Source organism: Crocuta crocuta, unplaced genomic scaffold, assembly GCF_008692635.1.
Source record: "Crocuta crocuta isolate KB4526 unplaced genomic scaffold, BGI_CrCroc_1.0 scaffold196, whole genome shotgun sequence".
In the NCBI taxonomy this organism is placed as follows: domain Eukaryota; kingdom Metazoa; phylum Chordata; class Mammalia; order Carnivora; family Hyaenidae; genus Crocuta; species Crocuta crocuta.
This window is the reverse complement of record NW_027531026.1, coordinates 1,540,189-1,567,012: the sequence shown is the minus strand read 5'-3', so window position 1 is coordinate 1,567,012 and position 26,824 is coordinate 1,540,189. Positions and strand designations below refer to the sequence as shown.

General features: G+C 38.1%; 2 protein-coding genes across 3 annotated transcripts in view; one reads left to right on the top strand and one right to left on the bottom strand.

Moving 5' to 3' along the window:
• Positions 1-2,867: 2,867 nt before the first annotated feature.
• The window catches only part of CCNH (cyclin H), a 43,826-nt gene continuing 19,869 nt past the window's right edge, over positions 2,868-26,824 (top strand). Inside the window, exons 1-10 of one of the 2 annotated variants that reach the window (XM_077770969.1) lie at positions 2,868-3,161; positions 5,233-5,355; positions 8,184-8,257; positions 9,272-9,482; positions 12,889-13,052; positions 15,944-16,014; positions 18,366-18,477; positions 20,466-20,526; positions 21,070-21,852; positions 22,450-22,579. In XM_077770969.1, coding sequence (XP_077627095.1) covers positions 3,045-3,161; positions 5,233-5,355; positions 8,184-8,257; positions 9,272-9,482; positions 12,889-13,052; positions 15,944-16,014; positions 18,366-18,477; positions 20,466-20,526; positions 21,070-21,108 — 972 coding nt within the window. In that variant the 5' untranslated portion in view covers positions 2,868-3,044 and the 3' untranslated portion in view covers positions 21,109-21,852; positions 22,450-22,579. Of the gene's footprint in view, positions 3,162-5,232; positions 5,356-8,183; positions 8,258-9,271; positions 9,483-12,888; positions 13,053-15,943; positions 16,015-18,365; positions 18,478-20,465; positions 20,527-21,069; positions 21,853-22,449; positions 25,570-26,824 lie in introns of those variants that run through there. The other variant, XM_077770968.1, reaches the window with a different exon arrangement.
• RASA1 (RAS p21 protein activator 1) overlaps positions 24,046-26,824 on the bottom strand; it is a 110,297-nt gene continuing 107,518 nt past the window's right edge. Inside the window, 2 exon segments of the mRNA XM_077770970.1 lie at positions 24,046-24,135; positions 25,205-25,339. Of these exon segments, the coding sequence (XP_077627096.1) occupies positions 24,052-24,135; positions 25,205-25,339 (219 nt within the window). The 3' untranslated portion in view covers positions 24,046-24,051.

Below are 26,824 nucleotides of genomic sequence, written 5' to 3'. Positions count from 1 at the left end.
ACAGTTGCATGTCAGATTTTAAAAGAAGAAGGAAATTGTGTGCTTCTGTGAACATAGATGTGCTTTATTCTCCCTCCCACCTTTTTATTTTCCTCTATGGCCCTAAAATCAGAAACTATGTGGATATGGCTATACTAATGTGTTTGGGAAATAACTATAAATTAATTAGCCCACTTAATAAATTGTTTTTATAGACTACAAAATTATTCCAAGTTCCACATATACTCATCAGGCACTCCCTCACCCTTCCTTTACTCGTAAGATCAAGCAGTTTGATATTCTTTATTTTTCCTAAAACATTAAGAACAGCAGGGCAAAGCAGAAGAAGAGGGAAAATTATCTTGTAAGAAGATAAGAGGAATTCCTAATACTGTCATGAGAAACTTTGGCTTTGCATGTGGCTAAGTATAGAATAGAGCCTTCCCACCATGACCAACAGATGATACCTGTTTTGCATCGCCTGATCTCAGATTCACAGTTTTTGGTTTTGAGGTAATGAATGCAGTCAAAATACTTAGAGTTTGTCAACCATTACATACTGTAACGCAATTTAACAACTGTAGGACAATAAAAGAGATTGTGTTTACTTAAAACATCATTGTAACCTTTCCTGTTAACCTTCACTTCTGGATACTGCCTATTGAAATGATCTTTGTTCTCAAGTTTTTAATCTCCATCCAGTGTTGGGGAAGTTGTGATGTTAAAATAATCAGGCTAGGGTGGGAAGTGGAAGGGAAGTAACCATGTATTGATAATTTTGAAATTCATTCTATTCTTTAAACTTTCCCGTATGTAAAAATAAAAAGCATGGAGAGAAACACTTAGTACTTTTTAGTTGGAATTTAAGTGGAACTAGGTAAAGGCACCAAATTCTAAGTCCACAGTCTGCCTTCCACGGTAGAAATAGCACAAGCAATAAACTTAAGTTCAATAAGCTGAAGAGGGGAATGTCACTCAGACATAGTGATTAATGTCGCATCTAGCCTGCTCACCTTAAAAAGAAGAAATTATGGATGAGCCTTAATGTTAGGGCATCAGTAACAACTTTATTCTGTAGCTAGTTAATCTAGATACAATTCTTTCTACATCGCAAAACTATGATGTTAATTTTCCTAGGTAAGATTTGTTACAGGTTAAAAAAAGTTACACCATCAGCACCAGGTTTTTCATATTTGTCTTCCAAATGAACTATGACACTGAGCAATTTTACTTTCATTCTGTGGAAACCCTATTCTTTCACCTCTCCAAAATGCCTGTTTTTATTCGCCTTTACATAAAACTAAAGGAGTTGTCAAATACATTTCAGTAAAACAAAATAAAAAGGACATAGTATACATAACTGTCATTGGTCTAAGATTTTATATATGTATATACTCATTTCCTCATTTCCTGCCCACCTTTTGCAACTTGGGTTTTTCCTTTAAAATTATTCTTCCCTGTTACACAGTATTTTAGGGTGCTCACAGTCCACCGGACTCGTAACTTGCCATGTCCTTCCTTAACATCAGTACATTTTCTCCTTTCTCTTTTCTTAGCCAGTTTGTTCGTCGAAATCACCAACATATGTTCAAGGAGTGTTTGCATTTCCAAAGTAATAAACTACAAATATTCAAGTGTGAGGAATTCAGATAACTTTGGCAAAGTCTACCCTCAAGTGCACCTGCCAAAATGAAACAAAAAAGCTGTCCCTTAAGCGTCTAAAAATATTTTCATAGAAAGCAGAGTTCCGGATATCCTGCCACCTCCTTTTACCTATGTAAAATTTCAAGACCTAAACTCTCTTTATCTGCCTTTGGTTTTTAGGAAATTTATTTGGTGTAAGTAGGTCCATCTTCCTAACCTGATGTGTGATGCACAGAATAAGGTATGTGTAAATGGGACAAATACCAAAAGCAGTAAAGGCTTTTGGAATCTGTATAGATTTTGTATCACAAATGCAATTTTGAAAATACTAGTAATAAAAAGTGCAAATCTCTTAAGCATTAACAATAGCTTATTGTAAGCCTCCCTTGGGGCAGTAATGAAAATGAATTCAAGAAAATCCTAAAACTACCATTCATAGTGCACAGATATGGAAATGGAATGAGATTGGCTAGTAATCAACAGATGAGGAAGGGAACTATCACAGGAAAAGGGTCACATTAGTGGCAGAACAGTAAAGAACTGCTTCTAGCTTTTCAACCACGTTCCATGCTCTCTGAGGCCATTTTGTGTAATATTCCTGGCACAGCCCCCCCCCCTTTTTTTTTTAAAAAGACCCAGGAATGCTTCTGCCTTAGGACTTTGCTCTATCTGTCCCAAGATCATCCCCCGCGTGACTGATAGGCATACTCCCTCACTCTTTCAAGTCTTTGCTCCTCAAGTACTCTGAACACGCTATTTAAAAAAAAAAAATTAATGTTTATTTTTGAGAGAAAGAAAGGGAGAGAGAGAGAAAAAGAGCACGCAAGCGAGTGGGGAAGGGGCAGAGAGAGAGGAAGAAACAGAATCTGAAGCAGGGTCCAGGCTCTGAGTTGTCATCATAGAGCCAGATGCCAGGCTCGAACTTAGGAATCCGTGAGATCATGACCTGAGCTGAAGTCAGACCCTTACCCGACTGATCCCCCCAAGCACCCCTGAACACCCTATTTAAAAGTGACACCTTCCCGGGTCCCTTGTCCACTTCTTATCATCCCATGTTCACACGAAACTTCCCTCTGTTTTTCTACACCCCTGCCTGTCGCTTCTCCTTTAAATTCTGTCGGGAAGGGCGGAACTGTGGCCTAGGGTCACAGAAAGGAGGAGCGTAGCCGTAGGCTCCGCCCACTTGTCTGTCAGGGCCCGGAGGGACCGGCGGGGTGTTCTCTTCTTAGTCCGCTCCGGAAACGCGACTGCGGACGGAGGTACCACGTGATCGCAACGTCAACGCGCCCGCCGAACTGACGCCCTGGGCTTCGGCGGGTTCGTGGTAGTGGCTTAGTAGCTTCCCCCCCCACCTCCTCCCCGTGTTGTGGCGTTTGGGGTCTTTTTCTCCCGACTTCCTGGCCCTGCTCTGGGATTTCGCGATGTACCACAACAGTAGCCAGAAGCGGCACTGGACTTTCGCCAGTGAGGAGCAGCTGGCACGACTGCGGGCGGACGCCAACCGTAAATTCAAATGCAAAGCGGTCGCCAACGGGAAGGTGAGGATTCCGCGGGCCGACCCCCTGCCCCGGCCTCTAAACTCTTGAGCAGCTGCTGCCCGCCCTCCCTTCTCCACCCTGCCTCCCCTGGGGCTTCTGCACACCTCCACCCCACCCCCCCATCCCCCACCCGTGCTTGTCTGGCGCGCTGGGCGTTTATTTAATGAACGGGCGAGTACCTTGCCAGGTGTTGTGGGTATGGAGACGAATAACGCCATTGACGTAGTCGAATGGCAGATGCAGATGAGTAATCAGTAACGTGGCGAAGGAAGGCGTTTGTAGGAAGCTAACGTAGTGCGGGAGCAGACCCTTTCATTTCAAGAGGATATGTCAGGAAGGGTTTTCCAGTAGTTGGTGCAGAGAAGATGGGAAAGGACGTTCGGGGCGACCGAGCCACAGGTGCGGAGTGGGGGGTCGGAAGTTGCAGGGCGGGTCGTGGAATGCTTCGGCTTCTGTGTGGCGGAAGCTCTGGATGAGTGCAGGAACCTGTAAGCTGAACTGAGGAGTTTGAGTTTATGATGATGAGATGGGGAACCTTTGATTTTAAATGGGAAATGAACCTTCCCGATTCTGTTGTAGAAAGAGACCTCAGGAAACCTGGTAGTGAATGGATTGGGCCTGGGCGGGGGCCGGGTGGATGCAGGGAAACAGGAGACGAGTTAGCCAATGATCTGAGGATGGTTTAGACTTTGGTTCTGCCAATTAAATCTGTTCTTTGATAGCTGATACCGGTTTAACCTTTTTTCCTAAGTTCTACCACCTCTTCTAGTACAAGCTTCTCTCCATCAAGTATTCTATGTTTCAGACCTTTTGGTACTGAGGTACTTTTACATTTAACTCACGTCTGATTCATACCGCTTCATTTTTGTACTGCATAAAGTAATACACACCGTGCTGTGTACCAGGCGCTGTTCTGAGCATTTAGTGAGTGTTTATTTAATCCTCCGAACTCTCCCATGAGGTGGGTACTCCTATTATCCTCGCTGTACAGCTGAGGAAACTGAAGTATAGAGTGGTCGAGTAACTTTACTACATTGCTGGTAAGTGGCAGAGCCAGGATTTGAACCCAAGGAGTCTAGTTCAGCATTTCTGCTCTAAGTCACAATGCCATGCTGTCTCTATAAAATTAAAATCTGTGTTGTATTCCTAGGGGTACCCTAGAAAATTAGCACAAACCGGGTGGCTTAAAACGACAGAAATTTACTGTTTCACAGTTCTGGAGGCCAGAAGTCTGGGATAAAGTTGTCCGAACTGCTGTGTGTAGTCTCTAGGGCAGGGTCTTTCCTCTTTCAGCTTCTGATAACCCTTGGTATTCCTTTGCTTGTGACACTGTAACTTCACCTTCTACCTCTCTCTCCATATTGTTCTTTCTCTCGGTGTCTGTTTCTTGGCATGTTCTTTTTATGAGGATACCAGCCCTATCAGATTAGGAGCCCACTGTACTTCAGTATGACCTCATCTTAAATTATATCTGCAGAGATTGTTTCCAGATGAGGTCACACTCTGAGCTACTGGGGTGTTAGGACTTAAACATATCTTTTTTTGTTAGTCATAATTAAACCAATAACACTACCTAGTGGATATTTGTTGTAAAAGTATTGTATTACTGTCTAGTGAATTCTGTGCAGAATTTATTAAGACAGATAGGAGGTAATGTTTTAAGGGTCAGAATCATCCTTGAGACGCTTGATGATTTTTACCTCAACTGCGTGACTTAATGACTTAGAAAGGGAAGTTGAGAGCTCTCTAGCCAGTGACAGTGTATATCTTCTTGATTTATAATTGACCTCAAATTTGTGAGCACATACACATACTAATCATTTTTTTTACTCTGAAGAAGTAGATATCCAGCTGACATTCTGAGAAATTGTGAAATGATGGTGTAGTTTTAGTTTATCAGATATTTTACCAAAGCTATTTCGTGTAATAATTAGTAGCTCTATAAAGAAAAAAATGACATGTGGTATATTTCCCTCTGGTTGAAGATACAAACCACATTTAATCTGGATAGAGAATAGTATTTTAAGATTATTGAATTCATTCACCTTCTGCTGTAACTTTTGATCTAAAGGTTCTTCCAAATGATCCTGTCTTTCTTGAGCCTCATGAAGAAATGATGCTCTGCAAATACTATGAGAAGAGATTATTAGAATTTTGTTCCGTGTTTAAGCCAGCAATGCCAAGGTCTGTTGTGGTAAGTTATGATATTGATAAAGTATAATATCCTTTAACTGACTTCTGAAATCAGAACTCTTCTAAAGGTGTAACTCAGTTCTCTATCCACTTCAGTCAAAAATGCACCTTAGTTATATAAATATGTAATTTATGTATTCACATTTTTGTCACTCTGTATTTTTTGATAAATTCCTTAACTTAGAAATTCCCATTGTCAAAAGAATTTTGAGATCTGCTAGACCGGTCATGACATCTTAATTTTGTAGAGAAAGAAAAGATTAACTTTCTCTCAACTAATTAGTTGGATTCTCAACTAATGAGCAATAGAGCTGGGAATAGAACATGGACTAGTGCCTTTTCAAGTCTCACACATGTTTGAAATAATGCATGCATTCATCATTTGTATTCAGATGCCCCAGCTAAAACTCATGCCATAGGAAGTTTTTAAACCTTGATTAGGAGAAGCTGGAGATTTACCTTTGGTTAAAAAATTGTCTTCTTCTTGTTTCCGATGTCTGGTTCTAAGAACTCCCTTTGTGTGTGTGTGTGTGTGTTTACTGTGGGGTGGTAATGGTGAGTAGAAACAGGTAGTTCGGACTTTTTGGCCCTATGAATTTAATGAACTATCCTTGTAATTGTTTCTTTAGAATGTATTCTTGTTTTTTGAACATAGGCTGAGGTTGAAAAGCTGAAAGAAAAAAAAGAGTATAAAATATTTTTTCATAATTCTCTTGCAGGTTTGCTGTGAAGATCAGATATGAAAGTCTCTGTTGAGTGAAAGTTTGTTTTAAGTTTTAAAGTTATACACAGTGAATAACCTAGGACTCCGTAGAGACCACCCCCCCAAGGAAATAATCTCCATCTTTTCTTTTTTTTTTTTTTTTTTTAATGTTTGCATATTTTGAGAGAGAGCATGCATGGGCTAGCGGATGAGAGGCAGAAAGAGAGGGAGAGACAGAATCCCAAGCAAGCTCCATGCTGACAGCACATTAGACGCGGGGCTCCATCTCATGAGCCATGAGGTCATGACCTGAGCTGAAATCAAAAGTTAGATGCTTAACCAGCTGAGCCACCCAGGCGCCCCAGAAATAATCCCCCATTTTCAGAGCTGAAAAAAACTGAAGTATATTGGAAATACTAAGTTCAAAAGTAGCCATGGTGTTTTTTTTAAGTTTCCCTGACCTTCATCTGAGAGATGAAAGATTTATAAAGAATATTAGATGGACTTGATTAGTTTTTGTCTCGAGATTTGGTTCTGTTGTTTGCTGATAAAAGAACTATAACATAAAGCTGTAGGTTTAAGTGATCTTTTCAGATGAAGAAACTGAATTCTTGAATGAACTTACTTGTGGAATTTTTCTTTGTTATAACATGCTTATTTATAACTGATGAGTTTTCTTGTTTCACATAAAACGACAAAGCTAAACTTTTTTTTTAAATTTATTTTGGTTTTATTCAATTTTGAGACAGAGCATGAGGGGGTCAGGGACAGAGAGAGAGGGAGACACAGATTCTGAAATAGGCTTCAGGCTCTGAGCTGTCAGCATAGAACCCCATGTGGGGCTCGAACATAGGAACCGTGAGATCATGACCTGAGCCGAAGTCGGATGCTTAACTGACTGAGCCACCTAGGTGCCCCAACAATGCTAAACTTTTAAAATATTTAAAAGGAAACCTTCCCCCCCCCCATCTTAAGTGTCTATCCTGTCGGTTCTAGTCGAATTACATAGTGGTTAAAAGTACAGGCAAGTCTTAGTTGAATCCAGCCCTGTTCCTTATTGGCTGTGTGACCTGCACAAGACCATTAACCTTACTGGTAGTCATTTTCCTTTTCTGTAAAGTAGAGATGGCAGTACTTCACCAAGCTGTTGTAAGGAATAAAAAAGATAATAGCTTGGTGCTTGGCACCAAGTCTGGGCCATGGGATACTTTTAGTAATTGGTAGGTGCTGCCTCTACTCTTTAGTTTGGCAACATGATCATGATTCTATCAGACAGACCCAGTGGGGATTTAGAGAAAGCTTATTGCCCCAACTGTGTTAATGCTGTCATGTTTTCACAAGATTGGTTAAGGTGTAAATATTGTATGTTTTTCTTGTTTTTTTCCTAATCTGGGCAGCTATGTTACTCTGAAGTCTAACATAAACACAGGGTGCCTGGATGACTCGGTTGAGTATCCGACTCTTGATTTCAGCTCAGGTCATGATCTCACAGTTTGTAACTTCGAGCCGTGCATCAGGCTCTGTGTGCACTGGCAATGCGGACCCTGCTTGGGATTCTCTCTCTGCTCCTCACCTACTTGTGTGCGCGCTCTCGCTCTCTCTCTCTCAAAATAAATAAACTTAAAAAAATAATAAAACACACAGACTTTTTATTTTGTTATTTTTTAATATGTTTGCTTATTTTTGAGACAGGGACAGAGCTTGAGGCCAGGAGGGGCAGAGAGAGAGAGGGAGACACAGAATCCGAAGCAGGCTTCAGGCTGCAAACTGTCAGCACAGAGCCGGACGCTGGGCTCAAACCCACGAACCATGAGTTCATGACCTGAGGCGAAGTCGGACGTTTAACCGACTGAGCCACCCAGGCGCCCCCATAAACAGACTTTAAAATTAATTCACTGCCCATAGGAAGGATGACCCAGGGTGGGTGAGGAGGGACAACAAAGGGTCTTTTGGCTATGGAGTTTCTGTAGTGATTTATCACAATTTATATGATTAAAGAAGAATTAAGTTGTATTTTGTATGGGTAATTTTTTTAAAGAAACCTTTGCATAAATAAATTTTAAAAAATTTTTAACAAAACATGTATGTGCGAAAGATTCTGATAATGTATATATTTTTAATCTTAGGGTACAGCTTGTATGTATTTCAAGCGTTTTTATCTTAATAATTCAGTAATGGAATATCACCCCCGGATAATAATGTGAGTATAATTCTACTTTATTGATTTTCATTTAAGAAGACTTTTATACTATTTGTATGTATGCGAAAAATGATTTCCTAATAAATGATAATTTAGACTTGTATTCTGTTCTGAATTTACCCTGTCCTTAAACTCCTTATATATCTACAGTACTTCTCTCCTTGCAATACTGATGTCATCTAAACTTCAGCTTGTCCAAATTTAAATTGTTTTTCTCAAACTAACTTGCCTAATACCTCTTTCTGTTATTGGCACCTCTTTTCCCTGTTGATCCAGTGAGAATCTTCTGTGGTACCTCCTCTCCTTCTACATCAGTTAGTTTACAAGTCTTGTAGCTCCATATTCACTTAATTTAACAAAGGTCCATTAAACATAAAGGTGGAGTTAGTGTGAGACTCATCAAAGAGCTTGCTGTCAGTGACGTTGTCCCTGTTTATTTTCCTTTTCATTTGCATTTCTACTAGTCGATATCAGGCCCTTGATTTTTGTGGTAATTTTATTACTGGTTTCTCACTCTGACATTTATGGTAGTAGCCATGAGAGTTTCATGTTTGTTTCTGAGGTAATAATCCCTATGGAAATGCTTTCAGAGTCGTCACTGATGGCCTTCCACAGCCACAGTTTCCTTGTAATTCACCTTTCTTTCCCTGCATTCTTCCCAGGTACACCTGTGTGTCCTGTTGTGTTCTTCCGTCTACATTTCATGATACAGAGGGCTCTTAATCTTCATGTATTTTTCCAGATAGTTATGTTGAGCTCTATGAAACTGCCATTAAGTTAATAATAGTTAAGTGCTGTGGCAAGATTATACAGTTCAACCTAATTTTATAGTCTCCTAATGGATAAAAAGTTTGAACAGGAAACTTTCTCTTTCTCTCTTTTTAAATAAATTTTCTGCAGTGTTTAGCATAGTCAATTGTTAATATCTTAGAACATATTTTTAGAAATAGAACATTCAGATATTTCTCAAAGTATGTGTAGATACCATTCCCTTCCCTTTATTTTTTCCTGTAGGCTCACTTGTGCATTTTTGGCCTGCAAAGTAGATGAATTCAACGTATCTAGTCCACAGTTTGTTGGAAATCTGCGGGAGAGTCCTCTTGGACAGGAGAAGGCCCTCGAACAAATTTTGGAATATGAACTACTTCTTATACAGCAACTGAATTTCCACCTAATTGTCCACAATCCTTATAGACCGTTTGAGGGCTTTCTCATTGATTTAAAGGTAATCTTGCTGATAATAAAAGCTAAACTAGTAGTGTGCACCCCTTTGCTATAGTTCTTTAACCAGAAGAATCTGAAATCTTGTTATAACTTACAGTCATCCTGCTTGTTAAAACGTAAGCTCATCTGAAACATGAGTTTAGCATGGACACTCAAACTTCAGTGTCACCTGAAAGGCTTGTTAACTCAGATTGTTGGGCTGCATTTCCAGAGCTTTAAATTTAGTAGGTCTGCAAATAGTGGTCAAGGAACTATAATGAGGACTGTTGTCAGTTTAGAGTAATGCTTATGAAGACTTAATTCTTCTAACTCTGGATTATACTGCAATGGCTTTGATTTAAAGAACCACAGAAAATTCTTTAACTGGAAGAGTGCCAAGTGATTTCTAGTTTTAGTGCATTGTGAACGTGAATCAATATATAGGTATCAAAAATATAAGTAAATAAACATGTACAAAACAAGCTGTTTGTTTTGAACCTCAAAGAGGACTTGAAAAGTGGGAGTGAAGTTAGAATGGAAGTAAAAAACTAGTTCATTCATCTCAACGAGTGGCAAAATTTGAGCACTTTCCATAAGCCAAAACATCGTGCTTGAGGATGAAGACAGGAATAGCCTCCACGGTCATAGGCCTTACAGTTTAACGAGAGAGACAGTCATATATTCAGTATGCTCAGTGTCATGGAGGGGAAAATACAGGATACCTTAGAACGAGATAGCCGGTGAAGAGGAAAGGAAGACCATTCTAAGAAAGTGTCATTTAGAGTGAAATTTCAGAGCAAGAGTAGGAATTAGGTAGTCGAACATCCTAATTAGACTTCTTTGGTCAAAGGCCTAGATCCAATAAACTGTGGTGCACTAAAGAACTTAAACAGAGCTTGGAGATAGAGAGGGAAGACTGCCACAGAGTGCTGCTGGCTGAGTGGGAGGTAGAGTCTAGACTGTGGAGGTGATACTAAGGATTTTGAATAGAGCAGTGGGAAGTCACCGTAAGGCTCAAGTCTGGGAATTTGTATAGTTAGGTTTGCAGTTAATAAAGGAAATCCTGTTGGCAAGCCCTTGCATCAGTCTGCATCAGATATTATACATATGCACATGTTAGGCAGAGTGTGGAGAACGTGTTAGAATGGAAGGGTACCATTCAGATGCTGTTAGAGTATTCCAGCAAGATGGTGGGTGTTTTGACTCTCATAATGGGCAGAAATTCCTGGCGGAATCACAAGAGCTTGAAGATTGATTTCATGTAGAGATTGAGAACAAAGGAGGAACCCCGGGTTTCTGGCCTAAGGATATAGGCAGATGGTGGTTCACTTCCTGATATAGGAAACACTGGCATAGGAGAGATTTGTGGATAGTGGAGGAGTGGGGATTGATTGGTGAATCTAGTTTTTAGGATGTAATTTTTAACACCTGCAAGACATACGGTGTGTCTGGAGGTCAGAGAAGATAGCTAGGCTAAATCAGAATAGATTTAGGTGTTGTTGCTCCTGGAAAATATAAAGTGGATTGGCTGTAAGGATCATTTAAAGAGTAGTTGGAGAAAAACAAGATGCTAGTAAGGAGACTGAAGAAGATCTGTAGCACGTTTTGGAGAAGTAGAGCAAAGAAGAATACTTTGAGAAGGTGAGCACAGGCTCCTTTTCAGTTCTGTTCAGAATTCAGGCAAAGCAAAGTAAAAGCAAAATGATAGTGTTTGCTGGATTTAGTGCCAGAAGGGTCATTTATGATTTTTGTGAAATTAGTCTCTGTTGCACGTGGAGAAAGAAAGCACACTGGAGCCGGTGAGGAATACATAGAACGTGAGACAAGTACGTTTAACATGGATTAAACAGCTTTCTTTGAAGTGGAAAAAGATGATTAATTGAGAAGATGGGGGAACACCTATTAATAGATGAGAAAGACAACTTTTGTGTTTTGCTTTGTGGAAGAAACTGAGGAGGACAGCGAGCAGTGAGAAAAAGCTTCAGGAAGAGTGAAGACTAAGTAGTCAGGTTTCTCTTTGGAGTACAGTAGAAGGAGTTGGCAGGGGAGTTGAAGAAAAGTAGAATTGGCCTTGAGAGAATAATAGCTCTTTATGTTAACAGAAGGGAAGAGGAAAGTTGGGTGGAGGACGGTGTTACGCCTGGGGGGTTGGTGCTGCCGGGAAATAGAGTGTCTTTCTTTCTTAAAAGCAGAGATCATTAACAGAGAGTGTTGGAGTTTCCAGAAATTATCAAAGACATTGAGACAGGTGGAAAATGTTGAACCCAGTCGCTGAAGAATGAGAGAACAAATTTTCTGTGGAACAATATTGTTAAAAACCCCGCTGAGGTCAGTGAACTTGAATTTATGGTAATATTATCAGACTCGGTGGTATTGTTTTCTGTAGCTGCACTCAGAATCGGGATATACTTACAAAGCAGAACATTGCATGAATTCAACTGTTGTTAAAGTTTTGTCAGAAATATGTTGGCAGCATGTTGGAGCAGGGAATTCTGGAGGGAAATGAGGACCAGTGGACATTGGTGCGTAAAGCAAATAGAAGGATAAGGGACCAGAGGTTCTGAGGCAGAAATCAGGGAATAGCTGTGAAGTAACTGAGCAATATATTAGGAAAAGGAGCCCTTTGGTCAGAGTGGAATGTCTGAATTTGTCATACCAGAGCTCAGGCATTTCCAGATAGTAAGATGTGGGTGTGATGGTACAGTTGACTCTGGATATTTTGTTGAGGGCATAGAAGAAATTTCGTAGTGCTTTGGGACTTGATGCGGATATCTGAAATAGATCTGAGGATTTAGGATTTAGAGTTCATCTTAAGTATAAGAAGAGCTTTTAGGAAATAGATCTTCCATATTTCTTGGGCATATTCTAAAAATCATTCTGTAATCAAACCAAGATCCATCTCCCTTTGCTTCTTTCCAAAAGTAAACTTTAAGTAGCAGGGATTTCAAATCAAGATGAGGTGGTGCTTTGATTCCTAAATTGCCTTGTAGCAGAATCACCTGGATTGCTTTGAGGAGCCTTTATCTCGGAATATATATTTCCTAGGTCAACTTCAAACCTCACTTCCCCTTCCTCCTTAGATGGAAAAGGACAAAGAGAAGGATTAACATAAATCAGAATGGTGCTATACTAGGAAGTTCAGATAAATTACCTTAATGCATATATTTCTTGTTATGGGTTGTGATTTAAAAAAAAAAAGGTGAAAACCATTGAGGAAAAGCAGATTCTTAAAACATGCAGAATTTAATGACTGCACTTTTGGTATATTTCTGATGCTGAATATGAAACAACCTTAACATGGAATAATTTTGCTCAATGTTAATTTCATAAATAAAAGAATTCTCTGTTAAGATTTATCTTGTTAATATAAATATTTTTGAACTGTTATTACTGCATTAACTCTCAGAAATTTGCAAACTTCTTTCTAGACTCGCTACCCCATGATGGAGAATCCAGAGATGTTGAGGAAAACAGCCGATGACTTTCTTAATAGAATTGCATTGACAGATGCTTACCTTTTATACACACCTTCTCAAATTGCCCTGACTGCCATTTTATCAAGTGCATCTCGAGCAGGAATTACTATGGAAAGGTATTGATCTGTGTTTAAATTTGCTGAGAGTCAGTTTATTCCTTTCTTGGAGACTGAGTTTTTAAATGAAATTCACTTTGTGACTACAGTCCTTTATAGCTGCTGTTGTTAGGAGGGTTGGTGAAGGCAACTGAGAGAAGAAATGAAATCCCCTTTTAAGGAAGTCTTTAAAAATTGAGTATCTGTGAGCTGAGAGGATCCATATTGTGACTAAAGTAGAAGAAAATCCAGCGATCCTCAGAAGACTGATAAAGCTTCACTCTCATTATAGGGCAAGTTTTATGAACTGGTAAGCAACACATGCACAGCAAATAATCTGCCTTGGTTTATCATTTAGCTCCTGCTGTGGGGCATGTGTGACATGTGAAATTCAGGAAGGAACTGTGGGATGGATAATGCCTTAGGGAGTGTCCCACTGAATTGCACTTGAGCCGTGGATAGCTGATACATAAAAGCACACTGTGAGCTAGGCTTTGTGATAAGCACTTTCTCTGAATTAAATTTACTTGATTCTTTACAACAAAGTCTTATGCACAGATTAATTAAGCATTATTGTCCTATTGATTTGTAATTTAAGCACAGGCACATTTAGACTTTGTAAATTTTTAAGATAATTTCTCTATGGCTTTTGAAGTTCTGCCTAATTTTATTCCTAAGAAAAAGCTAGGAAGAAAGATGATAAAACTTTCTGATAAACCATTCTACACTTGTGTAATTCCCTCATCCATAATTTCAGAATCTGTTGATAATGGTGGCAGCAAACATGAACAGATGTGATTTCTTCTTTGTTCAACTTTATGGGAGTACGTGTATGTTTCCTTACACAAATATGAGTGTGACTGATAAGTGGATATACTTCCACAGACGTCACTGGACTGTTTCACATTTCACAGAGTATTCACCAGGTTGCTTTTCCAAAACACGAACACTTTATGAATTTCAAAACAAACCCAAGATAAGAGATTGTGTGCTTAGGCTTATGTTATGCCTCTTCTCCACAAACACAGCTCACCAAACGTGCATAAACCTAAACATTTAATCCAAAAGTAATCTATACCTCCACTTATTTAAGCAACGCTTTGTTGAATGCCTTCTATATCCCATGCACTGTGCTATTAAAATGAACAAAACTAAATCCTTATTAGGAAGGATAGCCAGCAGATAATCAGTATCTTTGGAGGTTGGGTGTAGAGCTTCCATCCTCCCTTTTCCAGAGGTCAGCTAACCAAATGTTTGATTAATCCGTGTAAGCATTGTATCTTATGCAGTGTATGTGCACATACTCCAGTGGTGAGATTTTTTTTCTATTTTTAAGTAGATAGAGATGAAGCATCCCAAAGTCCAAATTAGAGCTTATGTCCTCTTGAAAGTGTAGTTACAATTTCAGATATTCAAAACTGAAATCGTGGGAACTTGGGCTTGTTGCAGATTAAATGCACTTTTGAATTTCCCAAGGACTATAAACATTTGAGCATTTTTTTCCTTTGAGGAAATATTTTCAAATCACTTTTAAGTTCTGATTTACTTTGCAAACTTTGGGGATACATTGAAATTGCCTTTACGTTTATTGCTGGTTTCAAAACGGGAAAGACCTTATGCTGTTATAAGCTGGATGACGCTTCAGGTTATTACTCCTAGGATATTCTGTTGTTAGTTCTGAGTTTTTTGGTTTTTTTTTTTTTAACAGAATTTTTTAAATTAAAATTCTAATTCAGGATTGAGATTGAGTTGCTAATTCAAAGTTTCATAGGGGCAAAGGGTGTGGTCAGCTAACTCTTAGAACCAAATGTGTCACCCTTATATTTAAGAAGTGGAAAAGAAAGGAAGAATGAAACGAAACAAAGAAGATGCCAAAAGTGTGAGGGGTTTTAGGGAGAAAATGGCAAGGAAAAAACTAGTATTACTGATAACCAGAAATGTATTTTTATATCTAAAATTAACTCCCATCATAGATGATGAAGTTGTAATATCAAACTTAGTTATCACACTTACATAATAACATTTAAATAACCTTGATTGTTTAAAGGATAGCAACAAAATTTCTTAATTGTCTTTCTATTGTAATTATATTTCATCATTTTACTATTTTTCAGAGAAATTAAAATTTTTTTGCACTTGTGTTTGAAAGATTACTAATACCTTGAGAATCTGTTCACTTGGGCTTTTGTCAATTAAAGATCAAGCTCAGAGTAACCAAGTATTTGAATGTATAAACATTATATTTTCATGCTGCTATCATTGGTTCTGAGAAAAACAGATAATTGGGCTTTACATCCATTTATGGAAAAGTATTAACACTTTTGATTTGGCCTTTATGCAAATATGATGTAAAAGATTTGTAAAGCATAACGTGGTCTTCTTAACTGGTTTGAATACCTGTTAGTACCAATAAGAGTTAACTTGATACTAAGGAGACAGAGACTCCTTCCTGGTGCCAGGTTCCAGCTCTGCTCCTTCCTATCTTTATCACTTTCGGCACGTTACAAAGTCGTGATTTGTCTGTGCCTGTGACTCAGCCTGCTCATCTGTCACACGAAGTTAGACTCATAGGGTTTATGTATTAAATACTTAACCGTAGTCATAATCGGTTGTCATTTCATAATCGGTTAATGTCATTTTCATACCATTTTTTCTGTGAAAGCATATATATTACAAAATTTAGACAAATTAGTTTGAACATTAAACATCTTTTAAACTAAGGGTATTAAATCTTCAAGACTATAATAGTTATGGATTATAGTTTTGTGTTCCAAGTATTATTTAATACTTTTAAAGTAAATTTTACAATTGATCTGATGAAATGAACATGGAGGAAACTAATTTATGATGTCCTGTTTCTCAAGATGCTGTATGTGTTCAATAGATTAAAACTTTTTTCCGTTCTTTAACAGTTATTTATCAGAAAGTCTGATGCTGAAAGAGAACAGAACTTGCTTGTCACAGTTACTAGATATAATGAAAAGTAAGTAAAACAGAACACTATAAAATGTTCTTCTCTTACAAAGCTACTTTCTAAATGAATATCATCTTTATATCTTTATATTTAACTTGAGACATCATATAGGTTATTGTTTACATTTACTTTCATTGAATTAATGTATCATGAAGGCATGGGACAACTAGATGGTACATGAAAGGTAGTACTTTTCATATATATATAGGCTTATTAGGAGAGTGAAAATATAGCAAGATTCAGAAAGGGTTAAGATTCAAAACCGAGTCCTTTTCAAGTGTGCACAGATACATACATGATAGGCACAGGGAAAGATCTAAAGGGAACCAAATTCAAGATAATGCTTAAATTTGGTGTTCTGTTTTTAATCAGCCCTAACTAGTTAATACATGCCATTTGCTAGTCACGTTGTTGGTCTTACAAAAGCCATGGTTCTCATTTGGGTGTGATTTTTGCAATGTCTGGGACACTTGTGGTATCAGAACTGGTGGGGTGTGGTGGCTGCTACCAGCATTCTGTTGGTAGAGGTAAGAATGCTGCTAGACGTCTTATAATTTAGCGTAGTCTCAATAGGCTGAAAAATGGCTCCCCAAAGATACCCATGTCCAAATCCCTGGAACCTGTGAATTTTACTTTATAAAGTCTCTGTAGATGTATTAAAATTAAGGATCTTGAGGTGAGACATTATCTTGAATATCCGGGTAGGGCATAAATGCATCACAGGAGTCTTGATTAGAGAAGGCAGAGGGACGTTTGACAGAGAAGGCATTGTGAACATAGAGCACAGAGATGACAGCCTTGAAAATTGGAGTGATAATGGCCGCAAGCCAAGGGGTACTGGCAGGCAGCAGAAGCTGGATTTTTCCCTGGAGCCTCCAGAGGGAGCGTGGCTCTGCGGACATTTATTCTGGCCCAGTGAAACGGATTTCAGACTCCTGGGCTTCAGAACCGTGAGAGAATCCATTCCTGTTGCTTAAAACCGTATTGAGTTTGTGGTCTTTTAATAGCAGACTTGGGAAACAAATATTGCCCATCACGGCAAAGAATTTTCTAGCCCAAACTGAGAGACCCTGTGTTAATGGTTGAGTAGAGATTAGCCAGCCCTGTCTTTCATTCTTGCCCATGTCACACTGAGTGCTCATCCTACTATTAGGATTCTGTCAGTTGTGTTTGTTCCCCCAATTTTTTGTGGTATTTGTCCTTGTTAATTAAATTTGTAGTTGGAATAATAAACCAATAAAATAGCATATTTTTATATTGTTTTAGGTTTTAGAAGTTAAGATGCTTCAGAGCATGTAAATCTCATTTCTTGATTATCTGGCTTGAAATTGAGGGCTTCCCTTCTTCCTCTTTAACTGAGAGTGACGGATTGGTGATTTATGAATCACAAAACTGTATGTCTTCAGTTACACCACTAGAGGGTTCACTTCCAAAGGTAATTGTGATCTGGCTAGAGATCTTCATTAGGATCATGGAATTTAGTAGGTTAAAGGGGCCTTAAAGATAACCTTCAGGCTCCTTGTACACTGACAGTTTATTACGGATTTCTTCTCAGGTATCTTTATTTTACTCAACTTGTTTTAGCATGAAGTAAGAATAGCTCTTGACAAAACCTTCCGAGCTTCAACAGTATGCAGGTGTCTTACTCATAAGTTTTTGGAACAAAGGTATTGCCCTAAGGGTACTGAGTCACAAGTACTAATTCGGTTGAAAACACTGCTTTGCAGTATAAATAAGCCACTAGCTCTCCCTATTTGAGCATGTGGCCAGCTAACAATAAGCCCTGGATCTCTCATCATTCCCCTGGAAAATCTTGAGGTTTATATTCTTTGGTTGGTAGAGGATGGTTCTACAATTACAAAGTCACTGACAAAGCAGTTTGCTTTTATCCTAAAAGAGGACATTTTTGTTTTCTTGGCGATGCTTTAGTGTGTAGGTTCTGCGCGTTGTTGAAGGAAAGGACCATTGACACATTTTACTAAGCATCCTCCCTTTATTACATGTTATCTAATAATGGTTTCCTTTGTAAAGAAGTATAACCTTTGGACTATAATCTGTAGGATAGAATGTTATAAATACAGTGAGTGGCAGGGAACAAAGCATGTTCACTAANGGGGAAACTGACTAGAATGTAGAACTTGCTTATTTTTATGCTGTATGTGATACAGGCTAACCAGCAGATGGCTCTCATTATTTAAGGAATGCTGTTTGTTAGATTTTAATGAGGAACAATGCAAATCCTGATAATAATTACATTTCAAGAGTTTTGTTATTGTTCCTATTACAAGGTGGGAAAATATTCAGCTCCCTTATGGGAAGAAGACTTTATTATCTGCTAGAACTCTTTTTTATCCACATAGGTATGAGGAACTTGGTAAAAAAATATGAGCCACCCAGATCTGAAGAAGTTGCTGTTCTGAAACAGAAGTTAGAGAGATGTCACTCTGCCGAGCTTGCCCTTAACTTAATTACGTAAGTGGATGTGTTACTCGACAATTGTTGTCAAGTCTAGCTTGTCCTTAAAAGAAATCATTTAATTGGTAAATGTTTGCTTTTGTGGGAAAAAATGACTTGCCCATTAAGTTGGATTTTTTTAATTGAGTGGACATTTCTAACAGGATAAACATGAGGTAATGGTTTGACTTTTGTTAATACAGTTCTCCTGCTGTGAGTGATGTGCTCTTTGACTTGTAGGCCCTGTTCCATTCTTTGACTCCTTGTGGGGTCTCTCAAAGTCTTCCTCAGGAATCTTTGACCTCTTCTCACCCTTTTAACCTTTGGGTTCTTTGTGGGTCTGATATCTTGTCTGAGGGAACAAGTATACTGTTCCAGGTTGCTATTAGGTAGAGTAGAGAAAGTTCTTAGTTTCTTTCAGTGGTAAACTTTATTCTGAAGACAGAACCATTAAGAAAATGTGCTATTAGATATCTTCTTGGTAGCCGTAAGAACACCTATAAGGTACCTTACCGATTTGTAGGCTAAGTGTGGCAGTCAGCGATTTGGGTTCTTTATGCTTTGCAAATTAAAGGATCTACTCAAACCTAATCTTTCAGGACTTTGAGCAGTTGGGCGTCCAGGCAGAGATAATAAGAATGGGAAAACTATTTTCTGTTTTCTGTAGAATGCATTCTGATCCAGAGGTTCTACCTTATTTGTCAGTATTTCATGGGAGTTAGCCCTGGCATCTTACAGTTAAGGATGCATCTAAGATGTTTACCTCTCTAATTGGTGAATATACTCATTTGGATAATGCATGAGAAACCAGAACACTGTTCCACGGCCTTCACATCCAGGTAGACGAGTCAAATTGTGTAACTACCCAGTGGTAGTAGAATATCAAGGATTTATGAAGCATGCCAAACATGGGACTGCTTTATTATATTCATAAATACAATTACAAAGCATGGCAGGTAAACCAAAGCTCTCTTAGACCAAAACCCAAATCCACTTGTGACCTCAGAGGTAATTTCTAGTCGGTTAACCTTTGCCATCCTTTACTTTGCATGTGTGTGTGTGAAGTAACTTTGTTTTTTTCATTAATGTCTCAGACATATTGTACAACATTTAATAGTACCAGTCTTTAACTTTTACCAGTCTGGGTGAAGAGTTACCACACTGGTATTTTAATTTGCATTTCCTATATTACTATAAGGCATTGATGTTTCTGTATTCAAATCATTTGTATTTCTACTTCTGAATTGCTTACTTATAACCCTTGAGTAGTTTTCTGGCATTATTGTCTTAATTTGTAGCTCTTTATATATTTTAAATACTTTTCAAATATATCTTAACAGCTGTTTTCTTCAATTGTTTCACCCTGTGATAGATTTCTTCTGTGTTTTACTTTGTGTTGTTTTATACCTTTACACCTGAATATCTTTTCTTACCCTAAGGTAACCTACATTTTGCTTTTTGCTCAGCTGTTAAAACAATTTAGAATTATTTGTGAATGTTGTAAGGTAGAAATCTCATTAATATTCATTTTTTAAGTCAGTAATGTTATACAAGTCATTTTTTAAAAATTCATAATATTTCTCAGTTAAATATTCATTGTAATTAAATTCCTATATATACATAGTTGTTTTTTGCTTATCTGCTCTGATCATTCATCTGATTGATTCTTGCCAATCCCATACTTTACGTTACCGTATCTTACATATAGTGATGATAACTGGGACCTTAACGCCGTTCGTTCAGATTCTTTTGGTATTTTTACACAGTCTTTTTACACATCAGAGTTCCACTTCACAGATTCCATGAAAAGTTTTATTAGGATTTTAGAATTGCATTGAACATAAAAGTAATTTGAAAGATAATATCTTCTTATCCATACTTCCTCTTTCCATTTATCCAGGCTTTGTTCTTCAGCAGCTATATACATTCCATTTACCACCCTTGCTAGTTTATTTGGTGGTTTGTTACCAGTATTCAATTCTTTATTGACGGTTGCTCAATTATAGGAAGAAGAGGAAAGGCTATGAAGATGATGATTATGTTTCCAAGAAACCGAAACATGAGGAGGTATGTTCTCCAAAGGTGTATTTTAAGTTATTCTTGTATAATTTGGTCTGACCATACTGTTAAGACTTTATCATTCTAGAATGCGAGTATTAATATAGTGTGGGCTTTGAAAGCCTTCATTTTCATTTTTTTGCACCCTTCTTTATATCCATTGTTTTATTATCTTAGCCTGTTCTGAAGTATGATTGTTACTTGATGAGGAATTCTTCCTATGATTATGAAAGGCAGAGAAACAGAATATGCTAAATTTTTGCTATTTGACTCTCTGTGGATTCTCCTCTTACCCTTTTTTAAAAAATAAATTGTATCTTATCAGTTAGATATAAATTAATAATAGGCAAAAGGTCACAGTTGTAACCGTACTCCAGTCATTGGTGTAGTCTGGCAGGACCAAGCCATATTGTTCTAAGATTGAACTACTACAAATTTTCCTGGTTGATTTACCTTCCTGTAGTCACCAGAGTTAAAGGAGGCAAGGAAGTAAACAAACAGTAATGTTACGCTTCAGTGTAATGTTATTCTTACATTTTCTTTCCTTCTTAGGAAGAGTGGACTGACGACGACCTGGTTGATTCTCTCTAACCATTTGAAAATGACTTTTCAATGCTAACTAATCAACAGAAGGATGAAACCTATCGGGCATTTAACTTTATTTAAAAATGAAATAATGTGAACGCAGTAAAGATATTAAACTTTGTTATTTAAATTTTTTCCCTTGCAGGATAGCTTTATGTGAAATAAAACCTTTTCAAAGGAGCCAGAATATCACCTGGTTTAGATAGTCTTGCCCCATCATGACTAATATCAAATTAATATCTTTCTATAGTAGTCAAAGCTATAATATATTTGCCTATATTGTTTAAAACAAAATACAATATGCAAACCTATTTTTTAAGCCGAGTAGTCTGCTTTAAATGTGCTAGGGAATGTTTTTTGCCCTCTACAAGCCTTTTTATAAATGGTTTCTCACATGTCATCATCTTGATATACTTGGCTTTTTCTATGTTACTACTGAACTACAAAATGCACTTCAACTGTCAGGTGGTAATCAGGATTTGTTTTCCTCAATTAGTTACCTGAAAACATTTCCAAATAGGTTTCTAAAAGAGAAATCAAGTAAATATGGAGTCTTTTGTTTTTTTAATGTATATTTTTGAATGGAAGAGAGACAGAGCATGAGCAGGGGAGGGGCAGAGAGAGGGTGACACAGAATCCCAGCTTTGAGCTGTCAGCACAGAGCCCGAAGTCAGGGTCGAACTCAGGAACTGCAAGATGACAACCTGATCTGAAGTCGGACACAACCAACTGAGCCACCCAGGCATCCTGGTAAATATACAGTATTGAATAGTTGTCTAGATAAAAATGCTAAGAAGTTGCTATTGATCAGTAGATAGATGTTAGAGTTACTAAGAAGTTTTCAAATTAAATATGTTCAAGAAATTCAAATTGGAGTCGGTATTAAATTTAACTGCACAAACCTCTGTGCCAGTTTCCCAAGTATTTTGTTTCTAAGTTGGAGACAAATTATGGATGTCTGTTCAGTTTTTTCTGGGAAACTGGTTGAAGGACTTCTTTGAAACTGAATAGCCTTGTGAGTCTGAATTATATGGATACACAGCTGTCTGTCTTTGGTGTCCATGCATCCCAGGCTGCACCTTCCATTAGAGTAGATTTTAATTACATCTCCGTATTTGAGGGCAGTATTTACTACATAAAAAATTTTTAGAAGAATGTGCAGTTTTTTTATTTTTAGTTCCTGCTCACTGTAGAATGAGCAGTGAAATTCATGCAGTGTGATTTTATAAAAGTCGCACGGAAGAAGCTTAAGTTGACCATTTTCCAGTGTATTCAGAGTTATGTAGCAGTGCTGCTAGCCTCTAGACAGGATTGCAGTGTTGGTAATTTACCTTGTTTGTCTTTTAGGTCAGTAAACTCTGGCGTCCGAGCAAGGTCCACATTTATCTCTGCAGAGTCTCCTACCCAGCCCCGTTTTGAAAGTTTTAGAGGCTTTATTTCATCCTTGACCCAACTAGTTACTGCAAGGCCTACAAAGGTAAATGACACGTTTCCTATTCAAGGTTAAAAGATAAACATGGCATTAAAATATAAAAGGCAGAAGAGGGAGAAGCATTTCAGGGGATAGGTCAGTATGATTGAAGACGGAGATGTGATCAGTGGAGGAGAACCAAATTGCCTAATAGTAGAATGTGGACCTCTGCGTATTGTCGAAACATACATTTTTGGAGCTGTCACTCATCCCTGTCCCTTATACTGTAACCCATGTGGGACACTGCCATGGAAGTCTAGCTGTAGAGCAGGAGTGATGAAAAGGGAGCACTGGGCTGTCGAACGTCACTGCTCACCTGCCTCCACAGAAGGCTTTCTTTTCCTGGGAAAAAGGCTTTTATGCCATGTACTAGTTTCTCTCCTACACCATCATGGGAGGGAAGGAACTGTTACTTGTCTTTTTCTTGCTAGGCATTGCTCTAGTACTAAATTTGAACTGCCCCTAAAGGAGGAAGAAAATAAATAATGCAGTGAAATGCTTAGCTGGATAGACAGAAGTAGTCAATTAATTATTCAAGATATCCCTTGCTTTTATTTTAACTTAACCCTTGTGAATACTTCACAAAAAATACATATACAGAAGCAAATAAAACTATACAAACTAAATATGCAGCAGATAGAACAAGTAGTCAGAAGTTCAAAGATGGAGAGCTGTTTAAAAAAAACAGTTTGGAAATGAATACTTTCAACAAAAGCATTCCAGGTGTTTTAAAACACAAAATAACTTGGTTATCTATAGAATCGATGAATGGGGAACATGCATTGATCAGTACAACGACCAATAATATTTATTGAATTCAAACTATTTACTGTTGTAAACATTTAACGAAAGCGTCATGACATCTAAATACAGTTTTTGATGTCAAATTCCAACAAAATAAGTGGTATGTTTAAAAAATAAAGCTGATGATCCATTCTATATATTTTCTTTCAACAGTTCCAGCAAGAGAAATAGCACAGTATTTTAAAAAAGTATACAGCAAAGGTTGTTTCTATTAACTCTGGAAACTGTAAATACAAACAAAGTCAATGAACAGTCAAACGGTCATATTCTTAATCAGAAAGAAGTTCCATTAAGATCAGTCAGCGATCCAGTTATCTTCAATTGTCAGTTGATTTCATAGTTCTTTTTCCAAAACATAGCAAGTAACTTTGGCAATTGGATGTACTGAAAATACATTTTCCAAGTTCAAGATACAGTCAGTCATAGCATTTTGTTGGGTGAAAGGTGATCTGTACACCAAGGCTCAGAAGTTGGTAGATTGATTCCATACGTGGAAAAAGTGCAAATATCCTGCACAGATAGCTTACAAAAAGCTGCTGGCAGTTACTCACCAGCAGAATCTTGGATTTTGTTTGCATAGCTCACACATCACCGGAATGTGGAAAAGTGTGCTATTTTTTGGCAAGAGCAAAGGAGACATGCTGAATTCAAGCAGAGCACTTGGGCAAAGGCTGCTACCTGACATCATTGGTTTTTGTATACTGGTTTTGTTTTTGTTGAAGCAGTTCTGTTATGGCCAGGAGCTTTTTCAGTACATGCTAAATGAACAAAGAATGGTACAAAAATGATTAGTAAATAGATGACAGTTCATTCAGGGAATCTGGATAGGTAAAAAGCCATTATCAATTCAAAGGAATTCAAAAAATATTAGCCAGTCTACTCTAAGCCTGAAACTGTGAAGGTTGCTCTTTAGTCCTAGACTCAGTGTCTTTTGTCCAGATAGAATTGCTGTACACTTGTAAAGCAAACAAATTCATTTGTGTGGCATTCTCATACCTACTTCGGATAGACCGTCTTGTCAGAAAAGACATTTATCATCATAAATGACATGTACATCTTAAGCCCTGTAAGACGATGTAAGGACTTTGAACTTGCAGCCTAGTGGATGAATACTAGTGAATACTTAAAAGATCATGGAATAAAAAGGACTATGCGTAAAATAAGTCAAATTGTCCAATAAGAACATTAAAGCACACCATAATATACCACACCGGTGTAGCTAGGAGGCATTATACGTACCATGGATATATAAGGAGGCCAGTGGCACACATCCTACCTAAGCTTTTAATGAGCCAGACAGAGTGTTATCGAAACTCGAGGATTTGGAGTTGAAGAAAACTCCGAGGCCCCAAACACAGTGCTTAAATCTCTTCTACAAGGTCTCTGCCAAATGGATGGCCAGGCTAGTGACCGTATTCACAAAGAGCTTATTAGAAATGTCACGTTCCAAGGCCACGCTCCAGAATCTCTGAATCTGGAGCTTGCAAGTCACTTAGCCGTGCGCTGTGTATGTGAGAGAAACCGAAAGAAAATGCCACCTCACTAATGACTTCATTGCTTACTTGCCATCTTCACATATCACGGAAGTGTGTAACATCATCGCTTTTCAGTAGAGTTCACACTGCACTAGCACACATACATAATTTTACTCTGGGTCCACTATTCCTTTGCTGAGATCTTTGTGGAGTTATGATTCACATTCTTGAAAATATAACTGATAACAGTTTTGACCAGAATTCAATGAATTACCTCTAAGTCTTCTGCTGCTGATACTGTGCTTAAGTGCCAATGAAACATCACCACTAACGAAGGCTGGTAAAAACCTACCTGCTGCGCACCCCGTTCATTGCTGAGCGTTCGCAGTTCATCTGAATGGGCCACACAAATCTCATGCAGTGCTGCTAAATCACGAGACAGGTCAGTTCTAGAATGCTCTGTAGTGTCCGGAAGTTCGGGTACATTCTTTAAGAGAATCATAAAACTATATTTACAAATACAAATTTTTGTAGTCACTTCTGAAAACATCGTAATTGCTTAGATGATAATCTAAGGACTTACTGAAATGTAACACTGAATGCTAATTCTGATAAAACATATAATCTGTGATCTAGGCTCTGGTTTTCTTCGTCATAATGGCAGAATATTGTACGGTATTGTTATTCTAAATAAATGGGCTTCCTAAATTCTTTTTATTAAGAGTTCTGGATTTTTTGGATCTGGTACATAGGCAACTCTCCCCCGCCCCCCAAAAAAAACAACAAACGAGTGTAACAGCTAATCTGTAGTAAATGCAGCCTAAACTTAAAATGCCTCCTCTTTCAAACTAAACTTCATTATTCAGCTGCTATGGTTTGTTTGAGTTTATCAGTATATGTAAGAGTTTCACTATGAAAGTGTGATGAGAACCTGTCAGGCCTGTAATTATCTGTGGACTATGCCCAAAACACTTGGTTATGTGTGGAGATCATCACTGTTAATTGTGGTATCTTCAGGTAAGGTTCATTTAAAGAACTTAGTGTTTTGTTAGCACTAAATAATCAATGTTAGTTTGAGCCTGAGAATAAAATTTAACATGGGGTCAGACTGCTGGTAGCTCCCTAATGGTGATAATACTTGCTGTACATTCCTAAAAACTGCAAGTTTTCTGCAGTGTGAACATACCATTGGAATATAGTTCATATTTGTTAATTAACTCACTCGTGCAATGAATGAAGGATTACAGAAGTGAAAGACTATAGGGGCACCTAGGTCACTCAGTCCATTAAAAGTGTCTGCCTCATCATTTCAGCTCACGTCATGACCTCACAGTTTGTGTGTCCAAGCCCCACACTGGACTCTGCATTGCCAGTGCAGAGACTGCTTGGGATTCTCTCTCCCTCTCCTGCTTGCCCACTCGCTGACTCTCAAAATAAAGAAACTTAGAAAAGACTACAGTATTTGCCTTTTAGAGAGAGCTTGCAGTCTCTAGAAGATGGGTAAACTAATCCAGCAACACAGATATCAAAGATGTGCAGAGGATTCTTAGGAAGCACAACAAAAGGTATTTGATTCAGATTTGGTACTCATCAAAGCCCTTCTGAAGGAGGTATTTGAGGTGAGTCTTGAGAGATGAATTTGACTTGTGCAGGGGGTAAAGGAATACAAGAAAGAACACGAGGAGAAAGGAAGAGTATTAAAATACTGGGAATTCGAAGCACTTAGAAAGGTTACATTGTGAGGCCTAACTAGGAAAGTGATGAGGAAGCTGGAATGTGGACACCTGTGATTATGGAATATTAATGGAGCCCTAACCATTAACCTGAAGAATCTGAAACCCTAGAGATGTAGGTGAAGATAAAGCTAGCTAGCCTTAAATACTGGACAGTTTTAACTTTTTTAATGTTTATTTTTGAGAGAGAGGGAGACAAGATAGAGTCTAAAGCAGGCTCTAAGCTGTCAGCAGTGCCT